This window comes from Olea europaea, chromosome 1, assembly GCF_002742605.1.
Source record: "Olea europaea var. sylvestris chromosome 1, O_europaea_v1, whole genome shotgun sequence".
NCBI classification, from domain to species: domain Eukaryota; kingdom Viridiplantae; phylum Streptophyta; class Magnoliopsida; order Lamiales; family Oleaceae; genus Olea; species Olea europaea.
In genome coordinates this window covers 19,486,081-19,502,268 of record NC_036237.1, presented here as the reverse complement: position 1 = coordinate 19,502,268, position 16,188 = coordinate 19,486,081, and the positions used below count along the sequence as shown (strand labels likewise).

At 33.4% G+C, this 16,188-nt stretch overlaps 1 protein-coding gene across 1 annotated transcript; it reads right to left on the bottom strand.

Moving 5' to 3' along the window:
- Positions 1-4,895: 4,895 nt before the first annotated feature.
- Positions 4,896-6,799, bottom strand: LOC111405580. Its single transcript, XM_023034532.1, has 3 exons — positions 6,602-6,799; positions 6,198-6,377; positions 4,896-5,111 (listed from the first exon to the last, which is right to left on the bottom strand). Exons 1-3 carry the CDS (start codon positions 6,797-6,799, stop codon positions 4,896-4,898), a joined length of 594 nt encoding a protein of 197 aa, XP_022890300.1.
- Between the last annotated feature and the right edge of the window lie 9,389 nt (positions 6,800-16,188).

Sequence of the window (16,188 nt, the reverse complement as noted above, 5' to 3'; positions counted from 1 at the left end):
AACTAGCATCTTTCATCCGACAAAAAATATGTACAAACAAGTCAATCATTGAGATGAGTCAAAATGTGAAAGATAGGGATGGGAAAAAAAAAAAAAAAGAAAGAGAGAGAAGGCTAAACCACGTAATTAAATCAAAATCGTTGATTAGAAACTGTTGATATGGTCCATGTGGGGCCATCAACATTTCGATTTTAAGTTGAATCAATCTATTAGAATGAGGATGCAACCTAAATTCTATTTGGAAGACTTTGAAAAGTCTACTCGAATATAGGAGCGCCAATACTCGTTTATCGCGAAGTGGCCGATCGAGTGGTCGGCCACCACTCGACTCCCACCTAGGCCGCCGCTACTCGAATAGCCTTATTCTGCAAATATTTTGTTTACGTTTTTTGGCAGTTTTTTACTCGTATTTCATCCCATATATTCATTATCAGCTTTATCCATTGCATTGAGACTTCATCTCACATTAAACTCTTCATTGTATTATATTCATAGTATGTTAGGGATCTTGGTATTATATTTATGTGGTGTGCAACATATATTGAGTCAATCCTTACATTCTACACAATAATATATAATCTTCTGTTCTTGTTTAGTCTACTTTTCTAGCTGTGGTATAATTTTTTTACCACGTAAATCTTGTATTCTTGTTTAATCTATTTTTCATATTGTCATATTATTATACTCGTTTAAATCATAATAAGTGGGATCAGAGTGAGGTTTGATCAACTCAGTTCGAAGTTATATTTTTTGATGGCAACTATCAAAGATGAAATTCTGTTGCAAGATCACAACACCAGATTTTAGCTTTAGCAAGTAAATATAAGAGCAGTGCTTGCTCAAATAAATTCGGATGATGCATTATTAGAATTTGATAAGATGCCCTCAACTTGGTGTATGAAGGAAAGACAAAGCAATGATCGAAAGCCCCTATCATAGATACATCTTTATTTTTCGAATAATATTCTTCGAAACGTTTTAAAGAAGAAAACCAATGTTACATTATGGTTAAAATTGGTGCAGTTATGCATGATGAAAAGTCTAACCAGCAAATTACATCTGAAGTAATGCATGTATTCTCATCGTAGGACAAAAGGTACATCACTAAAAGATCACCCTCTGGTATTTAAGGAAATTGTCCCCGATTTGTTAATCTTGGAGGCTAAGTACGATGAAAAAGATTTAGAATTGATATTATTACATTCGCTACCCATTTCATACATGTCTTCTAGAGATACGATCTTATATAATCGTGATACTCTCACAATTGAAAAAGTTTATAATGCACTATTTTCAAAGGAAAAGATGAAGCATCTTGTTGGATTTAAGGTTCATGGAGATGGCATTGTTGTAGATGGTAGTTGTGTGAGGGGCATATCAAGGTCTAATTACAATAATAAAATGTGAATTATTACAAGAAATGAGGACACAATAAGAAAGATTGTTATAAGTTGCAGGATAAGAATAATTGGCTATTGTAAAAAATAATAAGAAAACTTAAGGTGAAGTTAGTATTGTAGAAGATATGTACAAGGATGGAAAACTTTTTGGTTATTTTTGATGGTGAATAGAAATCTGACGAGGATTAAACTCCTCATACAGCTTGCACTTTTCCGAGACATGTTCTTGGTTTGAAAAGAAATTTATCTACTTGAATACTCTTGATTCAAAATGATCCCACTACACTTGTGCAAGTAGAGTCTTGAAGGTTAGTAAAGATGCCCGCATTATGTTGAAGGGGCAGAAAAGGTCCCAATTATATGTTTGCTTCGTTCCACAGAATCTTTGAATATTAATCAGTAGAAGTTAAGAGCCTGGATGGATTTTGAGAGTTTGGTTCATTACCGTCGGAGTTTACTTTAGGGTCCATATTAAAGAATCCATCTCAATCATGTTCAAAAGTTAAAAATAATTTCATTTTTGCCATTATCACCCATGATGCATTTTTATTTATTACTAGACACAGATCAGAAGACATATTAGGCCTCCACAAAGATACAATGAAGCTTAAATTTTATTTGAAAGAATACTTGGAAATTTCACGTGAAGTCAAGCTGGGAATTTAAATTGGAATTCAATTTTAGAGTTAGTGGTAAATTTGAAGAGGTTTTGGAAGAGTCCAAGTTGCAATCGAAGTAAACGTCGAACTAACGCTCGCCTGGCGCCTTGGTCCCACTTGAATGTTAAAAAAAAAAAAAAAAGCACTAGCGCTCGCTTACCCGCAAGGTGACCACTCAAGTAGCTAGCCACAACTTAATGCCCACCTAGACGGTCGCTCGAGCGACGGTCTCATTTGGGGAATATTTTGTTTGCATTTTTTGCAATTTTTTTACTCCTATTTCATTCAAAATATCCCATTATTGATTTTAACCATTGTATTGGGACTTCAAATTATATTAAAACTCTTCATTGTATATATATATATATATATATATTTGTTTGCATTTTTTGCAATTTTTTTACTCCTATTTCATTCCCTAATTTCTTTTATTGAATTGATCCCCATTAAAACAAAATTCACTTGACCTTGTCTTGGGGCATCTTTGGTTTAAGAGAGAAAGCTCGCCAGAGAAAAAAGTCTTTCTCTTCCCGTCTCGCCCACCAAAGGGCTAAGTTGAGTGATTCCTCTCTAGATTAAGATTTAGAAAAAATTGCCTTCGAAATTAATCAGCAAAGCAATCGAGAATCTCATCATCTCTTAGGTGGGCCAGCGTCGTTCTCTTTCTTATTCTTCATCTGAATCCTATTTTTTCCTGGGCCCTAGCGTCAGGGATTGGACCCGGCAAGCTCAAAAAGAATCCTATATATATATATATATATATATATATATATATATATATGTGTGTGTGTGTGTATGTGTGTGTGTGTATAACACATATTGAGCCAATCCTTAGATTCTACACAATAATTTGCAATCCTCCATTATTGATATTAATAAATTCTCTGTTTCTGCATACTGTATATTTTTACCATGTAAATCTTATGCACTTGTTTCATCTAATTTTCATATTACCATATTATTATACTCGTTCAAATCATAACACAACCCATTCAAAAATGGTTAGGTTTTACGTTTTGATAGTTAAAATCTATTATGCTGCACTATTATTCTTTTAGTACTTACACGAATTTCTTTCCTATCCCTTTATACCAATCTAAGGGAATCTCTCTTATTAATTTTTTTTTTTTTGATACCCAGGTCTCCCAGCTTTGTCAGACTAATTCCTGGACCTCAAGCCTCCAGCCCCTCATTAGCTTGAGGAAGTTAATCGCGGGTTGTGCACTTGTTGGCTCCCAAGTTCCTGCATGGCTTATACTCCTTCCCCTAAGAGAGCTCTCGTCACTGCCTTCCAACACCTTGCCTTTGAGATAAATCCCCCTTCCAATATGTTGCCTTCCAGGAATCGAACTCTCCACGCTAGGTTTGTGAGCCCACCAATGCAATTGTTCCACCAACTCGGATGTGCACCGGGGGGCAGCTTGAGGAAGTTAATCGCGGGTTGTTATAATTATAGAAGGAGGTTTATGTAGAATCAGGATAAGTGATTGTTGAGATTCGTGCAGAAACATTTAGTTTGAATTTGGATGAGAAGTTTCAATTCCTCATAGGGGAATGAATCAAGATATTTTTGAGTCGCAGTTCTTGATTTACCAAATCAAACCGTTTATCCAATTAAAAACATTACCTTTGGTGCCCAAGATATGTGGTTTATAGTTGAGAACTTCAATTTATGCAACAACAAACTTAGTTGCTAAATAAAATTACAGCATGTTGCCCTTCTATAAAGAAATGCGAAGTTGCTCATTGAAATCTCAAACTTCCAACTTCACTTCAAAAGCGCCAATGTTTTGAGTCTCCTAAAAAATCATGGGTCAACTAAAACTCTGTTTGGCCCCTATTATTGCACATTATAATGAGTGATAGTAATTTTTTTAAAAATGTGCAGTTAAAAAGGAATGAAAAGTTTTGGGACTTATGTGTAATATTATTTTATTAAAAAATATATGGTTTATAAGAAAAAAGAGAAAAATAAATTATGATTTAATGAAAAATAATGGGTGCCAAATTGCGCATAAATAACGAAACAAAGTTAGGAAACAAACAAATCAGCAATTGGACAATTCTTAACGGACAGGGCCTACGTCCAGGGTACCTATTGGAGGGGTCACCGTGGGCCCGAGGGGCACCAATTAGGCACCCTGTTTGTAGGCCCTGTCCCGTTATCTTTTTCCTAAGCAATTAGGCCAAGGCACGAGTATTTAAATACTCCAATTATCTATTGATAATGTTTTAATTTGTTTCTTCAATGTTTAATTAAAGCATTCACTATAGTAAAATCGAGTACGAATGTGATATTTAATTATGATCTTATCTTCCAGGTTTAGTGATGAACAAAACACCATGTCTAGAAGAAATTAATGTTGACATAAAATTCATCTGGATTCATCCTTCCGGTCATCTTCTTCGTCTTATTCAGAAAGTTTTTGATCAGCTTTTACTTAATGTGTTTTCCTCGTGGTTGCCATCATTCCAGTTTCCATAGATGGAGCCAATTTGTTGATCGTAAAATATTGATCAATAAATTCCTCTAATCTGACCATGAATTTTTCCATACTCTATGATTTGATGATCCAATTGGAACAAGAGGAGAAATGACTACTTGGGAAGAAGTTGCTAAATTTTTCATGCCATTTTTTATTCCCAACCATACCTATTTATAAATTTCCAATAGGGCCTCAGGGGTAAATAAAATTGTTGTGTTTTATGTTATGTGGCGATTGCTAATGAGTGGGCTAATAACTAAATCTTTTAGCCTTTCATGTTTTATTCACCAATCTACGTGCTCTCATTGTTTACGCTTGAGGTTAAGTATAAAGTTTCGCATTAGGAACGTTCACTGATAGTGGCATTGGTTCGCCTGGGGCCAAGAACTCAAGGTATCATGGATAAAGAGGGCCAAAATTTTCATCATTGATCTTTTTGTAACATCGATTAATAATGGTGGGATCACCTGTATGAGTCGTGGGGCTGATGGGCTGATCCTAAGTGCATTAACACTATCTATAGATGTCGAGTCGACCAATGTGGGACTCCCTTTAGCACGTGCAAGCTATGTAATTTATGAGGATACACACAAAATACATAGAAAATAATTTAGAAACTGAACAATTTTATTTTATTTTATTTATTTATTTTTATTTTTTTGAAAAAAGTAAAACCATGTACATTATGCCACACCACTTCATGAAGAGATGCACCCTTTGGTGGTGGGGGGTTAGAGTGAGTCATGTGGGAAGCTAAAGGTGAAGATAATTGATATATTTTCTCTCAAGTTTTTCCCTCTATAAATAAAACATCATAGCTTTCATGTGAGTATATGATTGCTTTCCGGATGGATTCCATGAGTTGATAAATATTGGGAGAGAGGAAAATAAATAGATATACAAAAAAATGATTCTTCTCCCTAAACGCAAAAAATAAAACGTCCTTTTTGACAATTGTATATGCTGAAAATACTCTAAAGAAGATAAATCACACGAAGGCACAAGAACATAAGCAATTATTTTACGTGAAAAACTTCCCTGGTGAGAGAAATAAAAACAACGAAACCTAATCCAGTCAAAACGTCTACTATTAATCAAAAAAATGAACACACAATGTCTTCGCTAAGAATAATCAAAGACTACAGCGTATATTTCTTTAAGATAACAAAAATCTTGACAATATTATATGAGATTAAAAAATATACCCATACACTTGTGGTTATTAGTCATGCACACAAATCAATGTTCTCGAACTTCAAATCCAATCCACTATTCAGATTGTAGCTCCATATCTTCTAAATCTCTCCTCCAAACTTCAGCTCGATCGACCATGGATGACTAGGATCAAAGTTTTGATGAAATTTGGGCACAAAAAAGGCCTTTTTTTTTTTTTTTTTTTACTTTCTGGAAAAACAGCCAAGGCTCCCCCCCTTTTTGTATGTTACAATCTAATGAGCTTTTCTCCACCTAAAAGAAAATAACTAAACAAATATCCCCATTCCAACTATGGGGAGGAATTTGCCATCACCGACAATCGAACAACAATGTTTAAGCTTTTTTTGGTAGTGTCTTTGTCAACATATCAGAACAATTATGATCGGTACGAACTTCCTCAAGTTTCAGTAAGTTTTCATTCAAAGCATCCATAATACAATGCTATCGTTTATCAATGTGCTTTGATCTTGCATGAAACTAGAATTTTTATCAAGATGAATAGCACTCAAGCTGTCACAAAATAACACATAACTTTGCTGGTTGAAACCAAGTTCTCTTATGAACTTCTTTGTCGATGAAAACTCTAGTCGTCTATGTTGCTGCAATAAACTCTGCTTCTGTCATATGAAGTGTAATACACAAAAATCTCGATTACCATCCTATAGGCCCACCAGAAAAAGTAATCAAATAACTCGATATAGACTTGCTAGTATCTACATCTCTTACCATATCTGTATCTATGTATCTAACTAACAATGATTGTCCATTTCCAAAACTAAGTCTCAAACTAGAAATGCATTCCAATGCTCTTTTCCTAGATTTGACAAGAAACGACAACTACACCAACTGCAAGGGCTATATCCGTTCTTTGGCACACCATAGCATGCATTAAACTTGCAACTGCTGAAGCGTAAAGAACTCTTTCCATGTCTTCCTTTCCCTTATTTTTAGGAAAAAATTGCTCAATGCTCATTCTAAAGTGTGTAGCGGGAAGAGAGCTAACCACTTTAGCCCTGTCCATACTGAACCTCTCTAGCATACTCTTAATATACTCATCATGTCACGACTGATTATTATGTCAAGGATTTTCCCTGCTTGTCCTAAGTCCTTCATAGCAAAAGGCTTAACTACTTCTTCAATGTGTCAATTCTTGAAGCATTCCTACCAAAAATAAAAACATCGTCAATGTAGATCAAAGAAATGATAAAATCATCATTAGAGAATTTCCGAACAAATACACAGTGATAAGAAATTATTTTTCATGAAGCTAATTTGTTATCGGTTAGGTCATTGAACTAGTCAAGTCCCTAACTGGAAGGCCTAGGGATGGATTGGTTGGAGCTAGACCAGGGCTGTAGTCTGATCCAGTTCCAGAATTTGTAAAAAATAAAAAATAAAATAAAAATTTAAAGCCATTAAATTTTAGGGAAAATTTCATATACCATGTATTAACTATGCACAATCCAAAAATCATGTTTCAAGTTTAACTAATGCAAAAAACAGGTTTTTATATAATTAATTAAAAATATTTATTAATTAAATAAATAAAATCACAATTACAATTAATGATCACGTACACATAATTATATGTCACAGATTTATTCACAGGTCACATATCATCAAATTAATTGGTCACAAATTATTTCGAGGTCACGAATTAAAACTTTGATAAGTCACAAATTATTTTGTGGTCACAGATCACAATTTATCTATCAATTTTATAGGACACAGTTTATGTCATTGGTCACAAATCCCAAAAATTATAAGTCACATGTCACATATTTTCAAATTTGATGGTCACAGATTACTTTTTTAGTTACAAAATAATTAAATTTTAAGTCACGAATTAATAATGAGTCACCGGGGGCCAAATAATTGGTCAGAGACATCAAACACCCAATCCCGATCCACCATAGCACTTGGTCACAAACACTGCCCCGACCACAACGCCATCACAACCACTGCGAACACCAACTCAACGACATCACCAATACCACCAACAAATCACCGCCTCTAACAACCACCTCCACCGTCACCGGAATCCACCACAACCGCCATCACTGCCACGCGATTTATGTAACGTGATTTTATACGGCAAGTGTACGGTGTCAAATTTTGTAATATAGTAATAGAGTAAAGAGCGTCGAACCCATAGGGATTGTAATTTAGATTTCACTAAGTACTATAATTGTGCAATTTCCACTTTATTTTGACAAATGTATGATTGAATGGATTTAATGTTTTATGAGTGAATAAATTAAACTAATCTAATGTGAATTGGATGCGACAAAATTGGGGAATACAAATTATCAAATGAGAAGTCTAGGGATTGATTTCACCTAACTTTCAATTATGATTTAACGATTTCCAATAATTCCATTTAATTTGCCCATATTTAAAAGCAAGAATCCTAATATATTCCTCTCCCCTCTCTCGAGTGCTGGCTAGAAAATAATCCTAGATTTCAATTCCAATATTTCAATTCCGAATTGAAAATCAAGAATTTATAAAAGTCTCGATTCTTGTATGGAGTAAGTTTCACAATTTACACTTTCTCTCGAAACCCATAAAACATATGTTGTGTCAATCCTATGATCATGCCTAAATTCCCCTCTCTCGAGTGCCGGAATTGACTAGCATCTATTCATTCAATTATTGATCAAGTAATTGAAAGCATTAAAATCACGACACAATTAAATATATGTGGAAAATTCAAAGAAATAATTATAAAATCATCAAGCCATTCTCGATTCGGCTACATCAAACCCCTAGATAATTTGTTTAATTCATGATATAATAAATGAAAATCATACAAATTATAATAAACAACATAAGGAAAAGGATAGAAAAAACTAGTCTTTTGGGTAGATCTTCAATCTTCTTCCTTGATGTTGTTCCTCCTTTCTTTTTGTGTCTTCAATTTTTGCCTCGTTCAAATTGTATGGTTGAAATCTTCAATCTTGCCCCCTTCCATCCTTTTTGAAAATAGGGGTTTTAAATGGTATTTATAGTAAGTTGGGGTTATTGGACGAATTAGGGTTGAGTTGGGCCAAGAAAAGATTCCAAAAATATAAAATCCCGTTTTAAAGAACAGATAGCGCTGGGCGCCATGGCGCCACGTTCACTGTTGTTTTCAGCATCTTGGCACCCACTTCGGGTGGAAAAGGCATTTTTCACCTTCTTTAGTATTTTTGCCATAACTTCTTCATCCAATGTCTAATTGAGATGATTCAAGATGCGTTGGAAAGGTAACTCAAAGGGCTATAATTTTTCTTCAAACGTCATTTCCCAAGTGTCAAACAACGTGTCAAAAATGAGTGTACAAATAGCAAAGTTCAATCTGTAAGAACCTTGCTACATCTACACCATGGTGTACACTTTTGTTTACACTTTGCCACGTGACATTACCCTGTTGGACAGTTTAAATTTCAAATAGCTTTCTCATCCAATTGACACTAGACAACAATGCAAGTGTCAATCAACGTGTCGAAAATCGAAGTACAAATAGCAAAGTTCAATCGGTAAGGACCTTACTACATGTACACTATGATATATATTTTAGTTTACAATTTGGCACGTGTCATTACCCAGTAGGACAATTTAAATTTCAAATAGTTTTCCCATCCAGTTGACACTTGACAACAATGTAAGTGTTAAACAACGTGTCAAAAATCAGTGTACAAATAGTAAAGTTCAATCGGTATGAACCTTGGTACATGTACACTTTAGTTTACAGTTTACCACGTGACATTACCCTATTGAACAGTTTAAATTTCAAACAGTTTATCTATCCAAATTACACTTGACAACAATGCAAGTGTCAAATAACGTGTCAAAAATCAGTGTACAAATAGCACAGTTCAATTGGTAAGAACCTTACTTCATGTACATTATGGTGTATACTTTAGTTTACACTTTGCCACGTGACATTACCCTATAGGACAGTTTAAATTTCAAACGGTTTTCCCATCAAATTGACACTTGACAATAATGCAAGTGTCAAACAACATGTCAAAAATCAGTTTATAAATAGCAAAGTTCAATCTGTAAGTAACTTGCGACACGTACACTATGGTGAACACTTTACTTTACACTTTACCATGTGTCATTACCCTATTGGATAGTTAAAATTTCAAACATTTTTTCCATCCAATTGACACTTGACAACAAAGCAAGTGTCAAACAACGTCTCAAAAATCAGTGCACAAATTGCAAAGTTCTATCGGTAAGAACCTTGTTACATATACACTATGGATTACACTTTATGTATACTTTGGTTTATACTTTGCCACGTGACATTACCCTGTTAGACAGTTTAAATTTTAAACAGTTTTTCAATCCAATTGACACTTGACAACAATGCAAATGTCAACCAACATGTCAAAAATCAGTTTACAAATCGCAAAGTTCAATCTATAAGAACCTTGCTACATGTACAATATGGTGCACACTTTATTTTAAACTATGTCACGTGATATTGCCCTATTGGATAGTTTAAATTTCAAATAGTTTTCCTATCCAATTGACACTTGACAACAATGCAAGTGTCAAACAACGTGTCGAAAATCAGTGTACAAATAGCAAAGTTCAATCGGTAAGAACATTGTGACATGTACATTATGGTGTATACTTTAGTTTACACTTTACCACGTGACATTATCCTATTGCAAAGTTTAAATTTCCAACAATTTTTCCATCCAATTGACACTTGAAAATAGTGGAAGTGTCAAACAACGAGTCAAAAATCAGTGTACAAATGACAAAGTTCAATCGGTAAGAACCTTGCAACATGTACACTATGGTGTACACACTTTAGTTTATACTTTGCTACCTGACATTACCCTACTAGACAGCTTAAATTTCAAATAGTTTTCTCATCCAATTGACATTTGATAACATTGCAAGTGTCAAACAACGTGTAAAAAATTAGTGTACAAATAACAAAGTTCAATCGGTAAGAACTTTGCTGCATATGCACTATAGAGTACACATTAGTTTATAATTTGCCACGTGACATTACCCTGTCAAACAGTTTAGATTTCAAACAGTTTTCCCATCAAATTGACTCATGATAATAATGCAAATGCCAAACAACGTGTCAAAAATCAGTGTACAAATGGCAATGTTCAATCGGTAAGAATCTTGCGACACGTACACTATGGTGTACACTTTAGTTTACATTTTGCCACGTGTCATTACCTTATTGGATAGTTTAAATTTCAAAAAAAAATTCCATCCAATTGACACTTGACAACAATGCAAGTGTCAAACAACTTATCAAAAATTAGTGTACAAATAGCGAAGTTGAATTGGTAAGAACCTCACTACAAGTACACTATGGTGTACACACTTTAGGTTACACTTTGCCACGGGACATTATCCTATTAGACAGTTTAAATTTCAAATAGTTTTCCGATCTAATTGACACTAGACAATAATGCAAGTGTCAAACATCGTGTCAAAAATCAGTGTACAAATAGCAAAATTCAATCGATAAGAACCTTGCTACATGTACACTATGGTATATACTTTTGGTTTCAATTTGGCACGTGACATTACCCTATAGGACAGTTTAAATTTCAAACAGTTTTCCTACCCAATTGACACTTGACAACAATGTTAGTGTCCAACAACGTGTCAGAAATTAGTGTACAAATAGCAAAGATCAATCGAAAAGAAACTTGCGACATATACACTATGGTGAACACTTTAGTTTACACTTTATCACGTGTCATTATCTTGTTGGACAGTTGAAATTTTAAACTGTTTTTACATCCAATTGACACTTGACAACAAAGCAAGTGTCAAACAATGTGTCAAAAATAAGTTTACAAATAGCAAAGTTCAAAAGGTAAGAACCTTGTTACATGTACACTATGGTGTACACTTTAGTTTACGCTCGGCCACGTGACATTACCCTATTGGACAGTTTAAATTTCAAATAGTTTTTCCATCTAATTGACACTCGACAACAATGCAAGTTTCAAATAATGTGTCAAAAATCAGTGTACAAATAGCAAAGTCCAATCGAAAAGAACCTTGCTACAGGTACACTATGGTGTACACTTTAGTTTTCACTTTGCCACGTGACATTACCCTGTTGAACAGTTTAAATTTCAAACTATTTTCCCATCGAATTACCACTTGACAACAGTGCAAGTGTCAAACGACGTATCGAAAATCAGTGTACAAATAGCAAAGTTCAATCGGTAAGGACCTTGCTACATGTATACTATGGTGTACATTTTAGTTTACACTTTGGCACGTGACATTACCCGATTGGACAGTTTAAATTTCCAACAATTTTCTCATCCTTTTGACACTTAGAACCAAGCAAATGTCAAATAATATGTCAAAAATCAGTGTACAAATAGCAAAGTTCAATCGGCAAGATCCTTGCTACATGTACACTATGATGTACACTTTAGTTTACACTTTGCCACATCACATTACCCTGTTGGACAGCTTAAATTTCAATCATTTTTCCCTTCCAATTGACACTTGACAATAATGTAAGTGTCAAACAACGTGTCAAAAACGTGTGTACAAATAGAAAAGTTCAATCGGTATGAACCTTGCAACATGTACACTATGATGTACACTTTAATTTACACTTTGCGACAAGACAATACCCCATTGGACAGTTTAAATTTCAAATAGTTTTCCTATCCAATTGACACTTGACAACAATGCGAATGTCAAACGTGTCAAAAATCAGTGTACAAATAGCAAAGTTCAATCGGTAAGAACCTTGCTACATATACACTAAGGTGTACACTTTAGTTTACACTTTATCACGTGACATTACGTTGTTGGACAGTTTAAATTTGAAATAGTTTTTGTCACGCCCCAAAATCATATCGCCATAATCAAATATATATATTTTAAACTTATAAACATGTCTACAAGCTATTTCAAAAGTACACTATATAGGATTCCAAAATATAACCTAACAGATAGCAGCCTACAAAATAACCATACAGGTCATCATCCATGTACATTCGATGCTATTACAATGTGGTCCATTTGGATGTCTTGATGAATCTCCATCTTCACTGAATTGTGGGAATTTTCTGCAACTGATAAAATATGCCATAGATTTGAATTAAGATATTGATAAGTGTTGTTTCTACACTTATTTGGAGTCTTAAATGATGATATTTGTTATTCTTTAAAATAATTAGTGACTAATTTGTTATTTATTAGAAGCAAATTAGTGACTAATTTGTTATTTATTAGTCAACCATGTAAAATAATAGAGTATCGTGTCTATTGTGGATTTCCTACAGAAGTGGAAAGATCTTTTATTTGAAGAAAGAATAGTTTTGTACATGTAGAAAAAGTGAATGAAAAGGTTGCAAAAGTGAACAATGAGGTGAAAACGAAGGAACATATCAAATCAAACAACTTTTTTAAGGAGCCCCACTCCTCTCTCCACCTTTGCGTGTCTGTATAAATAAATAAGTAAAAGATGTAATAAGGATGTTAAGTGGGATGAGCCTAATCGAAATGAATGGTAATTTAATCGTGTGAATTAACACATAGGCTCGCACTATCTGATTCTTTCGCTAGTTTGTGGTGGAGCCAATTCTTCAACTACTCACTTATGACTCGTCTAATTGAGAAAAATAACATACAATTTCAACAAAAAAATAATAAAAAAATATTCATAGCTCACAAGCTAACTCGGCTTGTCCCATCAAGCTCTTGGAGCAAATCGAGCCGCACTTTTTTTTAAGTGAGCCGAAATGCTCAATTCGTCCCATTTAAGATCCATAAATTTAGCCTATGTTTGATCTCCATTTTTTAAAAACTCATTTTTAATTACATATTTTTTCATAAAATATTTTAACACATTTTTAAAAAAAAATACTATTTTAAAATATATTTATTTCTTAAAATCTCATTTTGATGAAATTCAAATAGGGGTTAATTCAAATAGAAGCAATAAAAGTGATCTTCAAAGACCTGCCGTTGTGTAATTTCCACTAAATTTTATCCATTTCAACTCAAATCCAACTAATTACTAAGCCCAAGAGTTTAACCTTTTAACCCAAACCAAATTCCATATCTCCAACACAAAGTCTATATCGTAATTGAAAATTTCAAATCATACATCTAGCTTCCCTCACGGCCTCACCTGCTGCTACGAGCGTAACGTGGTAATAAATTTTTTGGATGCGGGTTTAATTTTGAGATTTGGGAATACCAGTTGCCCTGAAAAGTGAAATCTGAATCAGAGATATAAGCATATGGTGCAATTGGATTTAAATAAAAGCTTGTTCAGTATATTGAAAGTACACTTGATGATGGATTAACCGAAAATCAACATTCAATTCTATGGTACAAAATCCCCCAATCTCATTTCCAGAAATTGAACATCTGTCGTTGTTGAACAAGATCCAGGAAAATGAAAACAACATCATGTCAATCTACAAGATGAGATTAGAATAGCATATATAAAAGTTGGACCTTATCAACTAAAGCTTAAGGACTACCCAAGGATCAAAGCAAAAGAATCAAGCTAGTCGTTTTTAGAAAAAAATGGTTCACTGAATTTCCTTGGTTGGAGTATTCTCCTTCAACAGATGTTTGGGATTGGTTGTTGAAGGATATAATAATTGGAAAAGGGCTAAAGACGGAAATAAATGTGCATTTCTTGCTCATTCTAGTTCAGCACATCATAATATATATGGACAAGAGCTAAAGATTTAATCAAACTATCTCAACATATTGATAATGTTATGAAAACAGTATCAAATCAGGAACTCTAGAAATATCGTCTGCATGTAATGACTTCAATTAAAAGTGTTCGATGTTATTACAAGGTTGTGCATTTAGATGACACGATGAATCTTCATCTTTACTGATCGTAGAAATTTTATGCAACTGATAAAATATGCCATAGATTTGAATTAAGATATTGATAAGTGTAGTTTCTACACTTATTCGGAGTCCTAAATGATGATATTTTGTTATTCTTTGAAAGGATTAGTGCCCAATTTGTTATTTATTGCTTCTATTAGAAAAACTCATGTTCGGAAGAAAAATTGGAAAAGGGCTCAAATGAAGCAAATCTAACTTTCGAGGACTAAAGTGCAAATACTCAAAACTTGTGACAGACTTCAAATCAATAATTGGAGATATTTAAGATCAATATAAGAAGTCAAAAAAGAATGAAACATAATCAAATGATCTTTATAAATCAATTTCCAACAGCAAAAGGCATATTCTATATTTTCAACTAGAGTTTAAGACCCACTTTTGGAATAGTAAACGTTCAAATTTGGAAAACCTTTATTTCTTAAAGAATTGTATCCCTTTTAGTTAAATTTTCAACGCATTTTGAATCACCTCAATTGGATATCGGAAGAGAAAATTATAACCAAAATATAGAAGAATATGTAGAGACAAACATGTGCCCGTGCGAAGTCAACGTTCCTTATTTGATTGAAACTCATTTGGAAGACAATTCGGACATGAATCTTAACCTATTTTCATCATATATAATACAAGGCATGGGTAACCATTGATGGATCTCTCTCACACCTCTCTAATTTAGATCCATATTACAAAGTCATTCAAGAACGAGGGGTAAATTTAATATAATTTGGAGATGAGAACAAATCTAACAAGAGATTGAAACAAGAAACATCAAGGATCTACAAAATCAAATCTTAGGGCTCATAATCAAGAATAAGAATTAAAATGTGATATCTTTCTAGTATTTATAAATTCCAAGTGATGATCTTCCAATCTTCATATTGTTTTATTAATAGAAACATGTTTAGCTAGATTTCCTTTGTACTGGATAGATAATGAACTTTATTAGTTGTTAAATTCAATTATGACTCATTATTTTAGTAATTTCTTAGGTTTTTTATTATTATTTATGCATTCATGTCTTGTTATTTAATTGTTTAGCTACCACTTAGATAACTTGTTACCTATTTGTAATGTTGGGAGGCTCACAATAGGTAGAACAATGCATTTTTAACACACGGACAATTGTTAATAATAGTTATGTCGTGTGCAATCTTGTGCGATAAATCTTGTGAATTAATACATGTTTTCATATGAATTCGGACTAAGTAGGACTGGATTGTATCAAACATAGGTTTAATATAGTTTGGAAAAAATATTGAATAAAATGGGATTTTCAATTATCATTAACATTAGAAAATAATACTACTTTTTATGGATCAGGAATTTGAAATAGCATCAATGGGGGATTCAGAAATCCAATATAATCATTTATATATTTGATAGAATAATTTTTATTGCTTTCTTTGTTTAGAATTAGTATATATGACAACATAATCACCTCTTTTTGCCAAGAACATCAAAGTTAAATGAGAATAATTGTTTATTGACATGTTGAACTACAATTGGTGAGATTTAAATTAGAGAGGTGAGGATAATATAAAA